This window comes from Lutra lutra, chromosome 4 (assembly GCF_902655055.1).
Source record: "Lutra lutra chromosome 4, mLutLut1.2, whole genome shotgun sequence".
NCBI lineage: Eukaryota > Metazoa > Chordata > Mammalia > Carnivora > Mustelidae > Lutra > Lutra lutra.
In genome coordinates, this window is record NC_062281.1 from 160,405,175 (window position 1) to 160,414,570 (window position 9,396).

The window sequence follows — 9,396 nt, forward strand, 5'->3', positions numbered from 1 at the left end:
TAACACATATGAGTATATAACTGGTATGCTTAAAGTTCATAAGACAGTTATTTAGAATTTAAGGTACATTGTGCTTTAGAAATAGTGTTTTAAATTAGTTTAGTATTCTAAGAAAGTACTGTGTAATTCTTACAATCTGCCCTAATTCTCTATACCACCTATTCTTTGTCATTATACCTATGTGAAAACTAATTTCATGTTCCAGTTCTGGACTTCAGGAGCAGGTCCTACCACCACATGAGTAGCTGAAACAAGGGAAGGAGGATTTCCTTTCTTTTCTTTTCTTTTTTTTTGTTTTAAGATTTTATTTATTTGAGAGAGCGAGCATACATGAGCTGGGTAGGCGGGGCAAGGAGGAGGGAGGAGCAGACTCCTCGCTGAGTGGGGAGCCCAATGCTGGGCTTATTCCAGGACCCTGGGATCATGACCTGAGCTGAAGGCAGATGCTTAACAACTGAGCCACCCAGGTGCCCCAGAGATTTCCTTTCTGCTTTCCTGTTCCAGAATACTGCAAAGATTAGACAGCAGAGCAATGAAAGAAGGTCCTAGACAACCCTAGAAATTGTGGGGAAGATGGAGATTGTGGTTTTGGTGTCTGGCAACAGCCTTTATAGGCAGATTTCCAATTCCTTTCAAATTCGAAACAGATCTTAAGCCGTCTCTTAGTTGCTTCCTTCCTTTCTACTTATTAGTTGAAAATTCCATGTAGGATAAGTAGGAGGTGACTAATTGGAATTCAAACAGGACAATAAAGTCAAGGTTAGTTTTCATCTTGAAGAAAGTTGGAATGATTTTTGAGCTTCCCTTAATTGTCAGCCTGTGACTCTTATATACAAACATCAATGAATTCTCATCATCCTTTTGTGACTGCCTATATAATGAGATTCTACCATAGTATATTTGTGCTCAAGGCTGTAAGTGTTGTTTAGTGGAATTGGCCTCCTTTTGCTTCTCACCTTTTATTACCCTGGTGTTTATATGCACTGGTTCTGAGGATTATTGATTTGTTTTCTTTTCAAAGCAATGTTTCCCCTAACCTCAAATTGAAATTAGTGAGCTGTGTTGCACAATGAAACTTAAAGAACCTTCTAAATTGATATTGACTGATTTACAGATTTATATAGATTCTTTAGCTATTCTATCAAAGAAAATCTAATTCAAATTAGACCTTCTTTTTCTAAATATTTAACATTTTGAACTAGAAGTTTTTGTCTATTCAAATTATTTACATTAATATTATCTCTAGAGCTATTATACCTATATATATTTTTTAATGGGTACAGGTCTCCTGGTTCAGTATGCCGATTGCTTATAATTTTGAAGAAATAGGCAAAAAAAGTAGAAAAAGATTTTATAGTCAGAAGATAATGCCACTATGAATATTTCATAAAAGAATAATGTCTAGGGGCACCTGGGTGACTCAGTCAGTTAAGTGTCTGTCTTTGCCTCAGGTCATGATCCCAGAGTCCTGGGATCGAGCCCCAAGTTGGGCTCCCCTGCTTCTCCCTCTCCCTCTGCTGCCCCCGCTGCTTGTGCTCTCTCACTTGCTTTGAAATAAACAAAATCTTAAAAAAAAAAAGAAGTAGAAGAAGAATGTCTAGATAAATTGGTATCATTTCCATCGTATTAAGACAGTCTCCAAAGCAGAAAGTACCAAGAAGCTTAAGGAAAAATTACAAGATGGTTTTAAAAACCAACATTATTGAGCATATAGTTTCATTTTTTGGTGATGACATCACTGGTTTCAGGAATATTAATGGTTGGAAATAGCTTCTTCAGAATTTCAGATGCTTCTCAGAATGAAAATACCTGGTCTTTATTTGGGTTTTAGAGAGTTGGTCATATAGACAGTGGCTGGCATATATAAAACAGCTACATTGGCTGATAGGGAAAGTCATATCATAGTTTTTGACCAGAATATAATGTTTACCACAACGATTGGTACACAAAAGATTCTAACTTTTAGGGAACCGAAAAACTGATAGCAAAATACAAGTTGCTGAATATAGTGTAGTGAAACAGTGATTGTAGAGCCCCAGAGAATAAGACAGACCTGGGCCTAGCTCTTCAATTCCTAGCTGTTCAGTTAGGAAAAGCAGTTAAAAATCTCTATTCCTTAGTTTTTTCAACTGTAAAATCAAGATAATGGTACCTATTTCTTGTATTCATGTAATAGATATTTAATGAGTGCCTATTATGTACCAGATACTGTTTATAGCCACCAAGGATATTGATTGGGGTGGGGGTGAGCTGTTAAAAATCTCTGCCCTCATGGGGTTTCATGAACGAGTTAGATGATGAATAAGAAGTGTGAGTTCAGGGGCGCCTGGGTGGCTCAGTGGGTTAAGCCTCTGCCTTCAGTTCAGGTTATGATCTCAGGGTCCTGGAATCGAGCCCCGCATCGGGCTCTCTGCTCAGCGGGGAGCCTGCTTTTCCCTCTCTCTCTGCCTGCCTCTCTATCTACTTGTGATCTCTCTGTGACATAAATAAATAAAATCTCAAAAAAAAAAAAGAAATGTGAGTTAAATATATGGACTGCCAGTAAATGATGCAATTGTGAAGTGTTGGAGAGTGGAGAATGAGGTCAGAATATTTGAAAGGGAAGACATCTCTGAGAAAGGTTTCCATGAGGATGAAATTAAATACTGAATGTTTAGCAGAGTGCTTGACATATAATAAGGCATCAATAAAAATTAGAAGCTATTATTGTATTTATGGTATTAAAAAAAAAAGGCAAGTAGATTGGTTAATATTACTGAGATAACACCAATCAAAAGTGAGTTGAAGATTATATCTAATGAAAGAAAATTAGTCTATACAGAGATACACACACACTAGTCCATATCCAGAGACTGGTTGATATTTTTTATTCAAATGGAATCTCTTCGGGACGCCTGGGCGGCTCAGCTGTTAAGCATCTGCCTTCGGCTCCAGTCATGATCCCAAGGTCCTGGGATCGAGCCCCACATCGGGCTCCCTGCTCAGCAGGGAGTCTGCTTCTCCCTTTCCTGCTCCCCCTGCTTGTGTTCCTGCTCTCACTTTCTCTCTCTGTCAAATCAATAAATAAAAATCTTTTAAAAAGAAAAAAACAAATGGAATCTCTTCAACCATGAACAATTTAATATTCTGAGCTACTCTCAAAGTTGTAAATGGTACATCATCAGATGTTTTTTCTGTTTGATTTTATTTTTGTTTTATTTTACCAAAATTAAATGACTTTTCATTTTGGGGTGTTGTATTTCTTAAAACCATGATGTATGTATAAATTTGGAAAAACTAGTTTGCATTCCACTTTCAGTCTTTGAGTCAGGGATTATCTTCTAGTTTATCATGTTTATCTCTTGAATGTATCTAGATCATTAAGACTTAGATGTTCGAGCACTCAGCTAAAAAAGCACCATGAAGCCTAAAGCTGAAAACCTTTTGTTATTTTCATAGAGTGGAATACATTTAGAATAACACAATTTTGGTACTCAAAATAAGATAAATGATGGCCTACTCCTTTGTGTCTTTCAGTGTGTTGGCATGCATCAGCCCTGAAGCAGTGATTTCTGGATTAAACTACATGTCATTTGCTAATGTTGGCATGAGTGGCTTAAGCCCCAGCGGTGTGGATTTGAGCATGGAGGCAAATGCTATAGCTCTGAAGTACTTAAATGAAAATCAGCTGTCACAACTGTCTCTCACTCGATCAAACCAAAATAATTGTGATTCATCTTTTAGCCTTCTACATATTAATACAGATAGAAGCACTGTGGGGCTTAGTTTAATTTCACCAAACAACATGTCATTTGCAACCAAAAAATACATGAAGAGATATGGACTCATACAAAGCAGTGACAACAGCGAAGATGAAGAAGAGCCTCCAAACAATACTGAGAGCAAGAGTGAACATTTATTGACTCAGAACCTTACATCCACACCTGAACAACTTGACTGTCAGAAAGAGCCTTCTAGGAATGCCTGTGAAATCATTAATCGTTATGACTGTGAATCCGGGAGCACCCACACAGACACGCCAGTATTGAGAAATATTACAAATGATGTTGTTCAGCCAAAAGCAACACAGCAATTGGATGAAAACCCAACTTTCTTACTAAAAAACCATAAACCAAGTCCTGCAATGAACCTCCGAACCGGAAAAGCAGAGTTTACCCAACATCCTGAGAAAGAAAATGAAAGGGACACCCCAATTCTTCCCAAAGGTTTGAAACCTGAAACTTTAAAGCAAATGAGTAGTATGAATTCAGTAGGCACCTTCTTAGATGTAAAGCGGCTTAGACAGTTGCCAAAATTATTTTAAACCTTAAACTTGCCACCCTCCTGTTTCGAGGATGGGGGTCTCTCTTAAAGAGGCTTAGGGAAGCCGGAGCCTTTGGTAGTTTGGGGGATACCCTAAGCATTCTAGGGGCCAATCCGTTTCTTGGTAGCAGCTGACTGCAAAGAGCTGAACAGGTGACCCGATGGTCAGTGAGATGGTGCGAGCGTAAAGGAGGGAGAAGTGCTCTGTTCACAGAGAGCTGTTCAGCATCCCTGCAGCCGTTGTTAAAACAAATCCTGAGATCACTTATTTCGACAGATATAGGTAAACCAGTACTATCCAACTCTGAATCTGAACTGCTGTTTTATACTGTAAATTGTGAGAAGTAACTCCATTTTCCTAGTGTGTTGCATCTCTGCATCTACCCAGTTTCACCTGAAATAACGTAAAATAAACTTATCATGACCCTGGCTAAATTAGCTAAATCGGCCCTTATTGAATTTAAGGGGAAGGTTTTATTTTTAAAAATAACTTTAAGATCTTTTATACAATGAGTATATATGTTCTCTTAATTAAGATCATATTTGTTAAATTCTGTGGAGGTAAATCTTTTACAGTCTGGTGGTTTGATGTTAATGTAACATTTTCAGCTTATAGCACTAGCTATCACAAAATAAGAAAATTATTGAGCATGAGTTTTATAAACTTTGAGTATTTCAAGTGTTTTCATATTTTTTAATAGAACTTAATAAAAATGTCTAGATTTACTCTTTTCCTCTATACCATATCCTTCTCCCCTTGTTATTAAAAAACTTATTTGACTTCCCAAAACTTACAAAAATAATAACACAGTTCAGGTATACCCTTTACCCAGTGATCCCCAATTATGGTATCTTACATAACTGTAGCAAATGATCAAAACCAAGAAATTGATATTGGATGTGATATTAGTAACTAAACCACAGGCCTTGCAGGTTTCACAGGTTTCTACTTGTACTCATTTATTCCCTTTTTGGTGTAAAAGTCTGTGAAATTTTGTCGCTTATTACAGATTTGTATACCTTCCACCGCAGTCAGCATACAGAACTGTTCCATCACCACAAAGAAACTCCCTAGTGCTGCGCCTTTATAATACAATCCACCCCCGCCACAGCCCTACTCCCTGACAACCAGTGGTCTGTTCTCCATCATTAGAATGTTGTCATTTTGAGGACATCAATATAAATGGCAGCATAGTGTACAACTTTTTGAAATTGGTTTTTACTAAGCATGATGAGGTCCTTGAGATCCACCCAAGATGTTAGTGTTGCTTCCTTTTTTCTCCCACCTTCTTAAAAATTAAGTTTTAAATTTTTATTTCTAAATATAAATGGAAAAAGTCCTCATTCACTTGAGAGATAAAGCTCTTCTGCTGAAGTTAACTTAAGCTGTGGTTGCCTTGTATCCAACTTTGACATGTAAGCTGGAAAGAAGGGGACTTTGGATCTCTAAATACTTTCCAACTCATCTGGGCCTTCTGAGCTAATAATCTGATAGAACTGCTCATAGTTTGTAAGCCAAAGTGTAGTGACCTGGTGGCTCTCTGCCGGTCCCCGCTGGAGCCCTGACCGGTTGCTGCCTGTTGCCCTGCAATGTTGCTCTTTCCAGTGAAAAGTAAGACATGGAAATAGCAAGGACAAGAAGTCTATGTCTTCCCTTTGTTTCCTTAGGTAGGCATCATTTGGCACTTTAGTTATTTTATTAAATAGCATAAAAACCCACTTAAAGGCTTCACTAGAGTCAACTTTTAAGAAACGGAATTGTCAACGCCACTTCGCATGTGCTATACTTAACTCTAGCCCCCAGTACCTCACCCAAGAAGCCAGTGTGGGCACGATTTATACTGCACGTGATTAAAAAACCTGAGAGAATTCTAGTAAATTAACTGACAGTCTCATTAACTCTACCATTATCACTGGGAACCCTCTCATTTTCACAGCAAATAAGAAGCTCTCTGTCTTAACAATAAAAACTGAACTTGAGGCTTTTTAGGCAAAATCTAATTCCATCCCTTCTGTTAACCACATCTGATTTAAGGCCTATGATAAGACACTTAAGCAGTTTTGGAGACTGAATTTAGACTGCAGATGAATTCAACGAAACGTGTCTCTTTCTACTACATGCATGTCTAGAGAAGAGGTGACCATCACTGAAGCCTCCTTTGGAAAGTTTTCTAAGAATGTTTTACTCTGGGAGCACCTAGGTGGCTCAGTCGGTTGAGCATCAGACTCTTGATTTCAGCTCGGGTTGTGATCTTAGCCTCGTGAAGTCAATCCCTGTGTGGGGCCTCGTGCTGGGTGTGGAGTCTGCTTGAGGTTCTCTCTCCTCCCTCTGCCTCCCTGCCACTGCCCACATGCCCTCACACTCACACTTTCTCTCTCTCTCAAAAAAAAAAAAAAAAAAAGTATACTGTGTGAAGTTATTTGGTAAATTCGTTGCTATGGTAGCTTTCAGGCATCTTTGAGCAAAGCATGAGTACTGGAAAAATTGGATTAAAAGACTGGATACGATTGCCTCTCAAGTGGTATTTGTCTGAATATTTTTCTTTCATTCAGTCCCATGGCATACTGTTTAGATACATGGGTGCTATTTCAAATGGAATAAGGAAATGATGGCGCTTCCATTCCTCAGCTTCTGGAAAATAAACCCACTCATCTAGGTCCTGGCCAACTGGCCTCTCTGCTTTCACCAAACATCCCCTCTCTGAACCTCTGAACCCTTTGCTGCCTCATAACACTATGCTCACTTGTCCTCTGCCTTACCCTTCCTGTGCTAACCTGCACAGAAGTAGATACAGACATATTAGACATAAACCTTGCCTTTTGCCATCCGTGAAGACTAAGGAAAAGAGATACACCCCGGAAAGAGTCATACCACAGTATGAGACAGGAGTGATGGAGACTGGAAGGATCACAGAAGCATAATCATGACAGCTTCCATCTTTTTAGACCCCCTGTGTTCACTGGGTGCTGTGCAGAGTACTCCACATGCTTTGATCGATTCATTTAAGCGTCCTTGCTGACCCCAGCTGATGACTGTCATTCTCACAGTTAAGGGAATAGCCTGAGGGAGATAATTGACCTAAGTAAGTTGCTAGCAGAGATGCAAGCTCAAGTACAATCCCAGAGCCCAAGCTCTTACTAAGCCACTGAGAAATACAACTTCTCTTAGGCCTGAGGAATTCCGGAAGAGCTTCCTACAAGAAACATGCTGAGCTGAATGAATGATTTCAAGTACTGCAGTCAATGCTGTTTTGAGTATGTGTTGTCCTCCAAGCTGCCCTGCCTCTTTGGCCCCAAGAAGGAGTCCTCTGGCCCTTAAGCCAAGACCAAAAATTTTCTACTCAACAGTCCTGAAGTAGACAACCCCAGCTCTGTCAATGTTAAAGAGTTCACGTCAATGATTTTACATCATGGTAGTCAACTGAGTCTATTCTTACGAGCTCCAGAAAATTAGAGGAACAAAAGAATTTTCTGTGCTTTTATTTTCTAGATGTTATGAGGCCAGAACCTTTCCTACTTCCCTAGATTAACTGAGAGGGCTTTGTGCCTGTAAAATAAATTTAATGGTAGTGTCTTGGGTTTGTAGACTGCTTTGGATTTTTCAAAGTGCTTTCTGACATACTTCCTCATACAATCCTCACATCCAAAACCAGACTGAATCATGGATGGAAGGCATCATTAGCCCCTTTTTACACATAATGAGAAAGACACAGATAAGGTACAACTGGGTCAAGGTCATACATTTATAGTTAACGAGAACATGAGCCTTGTGTTCTTCCATAGCATCCAGCCCAGCAACAGCTTCTTCCTCCATTCTTCCTCTCCCCACCAGCACCTGTTTTACTCCTAATCATTCAACAGGTATCCAGCATTGATTCTGCTGGGCATGCAACTAGATGCTGAGCACAAGGTGATTAACAAGACAAACTTGCCCGTGTAGGATCTCAGTCTGAGGAGAGACCTGCAAATATTAGCAATACAGTGAGGTCAGCACTCATTTAAAAAAAAAAAAAAAAACTCTATGTGTGAGGGTGTATGAAGAGGAGCTGGGAGGTGGGGTAATTCTGAGAATGTTCTAGATTTTTCCAGAAACTTGTAGGAAGAATAGGGAAGAAATATTATTTCTGATAGAAAGAACAGCTTGTTGGGATACAGCATGGAGATACAAAGAGGCACAGCATTGGAGGAAGGAATTGGGGTCAGGAAACCAAAGGGAGAAAACATGCAAGTAGGAAGAATACTTCGCTGAGTCAGCAACAGTTGGGTTTCTCTTGCTGCTCTGCCCTAAATTCTATGACTTTGGGCAAGTCACCTCTTATCACTCGGCTTCTGTTTCCCAATTTTTGAGGTGAAGGGGTAGCCTATCTATCTGGCATTCTGTGATTATGAAACAATGATGCAGAAATATAAGGTATGAGGAGCGGTTTGCAAGTCCAGAGGAGGGAGAGGCTTCTGCAAGAGGCAGCATTGGAGTTAGGCCTTGAAGGATTTTGAAGGATTTCCACAGTCACAGTTAAGGAAAGGAAATTTCCCTACTTTTTATAATGCTTAATATATTTCACAATTTAAAATGAAAAAGAAAATTCCATTTTCTCCACCAAAATGTTGAGTGATACCTGTTGTAAGGGGTATCAACATCTCTTTTTCCAGCTCTGAATTTTGTAGTCCCCGTATTTAAGGTGTTCAAAGTCCAGCGTGGAAGGAAACCTCAAACCCACAAAAAGGGGCTTTATGGTTTGGAAACATGGGTGAAATTCCCTATCTCCTCCTCTCCACCCCCCAAACCGGAACTGTCTGGGTCACAGAGAACATCCTCAGAGGAAATCCTGTTTTCCACTTCCTGGTCAGAGGCTGAACTCCAGGAAAAGGATGGATTTGGGGAGAGCTCTGTGTCCTGCCTCTTCATGGGCGGTCTGAGGCTAGGAGGATGAGAGGGACTAATTAAAAAAACAATGGAAAAGATGACGTCAGGTATCCGAGTGTGTCAGAGCTGCAGGGCCCTCAGAAATCACTTGGTCTTCATTGTATAAATGAGGACATTGGGGTCCTGAAAAGGGACTTGCTCAAGTTCACACACTTATTAAGCACAGAGCT

General features: G+C 39.7%; 1 protein-coding gene across 2 annotated transcripts in view; it reads left to right on the forward strand.

Annotated features, from left to right (window-relative positions):
• The window catches only part of STIL (STIL centriolar assembly protein), a 77,366-nt gene extending 69,528 nt beyond the window's left edge, over positions 1-7,838 (forward strand). For both annotated transcript variants that reach the window (XM_047727558.1, XM_047727557.1), the window contains exon 17: positions 3,517-7,838. In XM_047727558.1, the coding sequence (XP_047583514.1) occupies positions 3,517-4,303 (787 nt within the window). In that variant the 3' untranslated portion in view covers positions 4,304-7,838. The remainder of the gene's footprint in view (positions 1-3,516) is intronic.
• Positions 7,839-9,396: the final 1,558 nt, after the last annotated feature.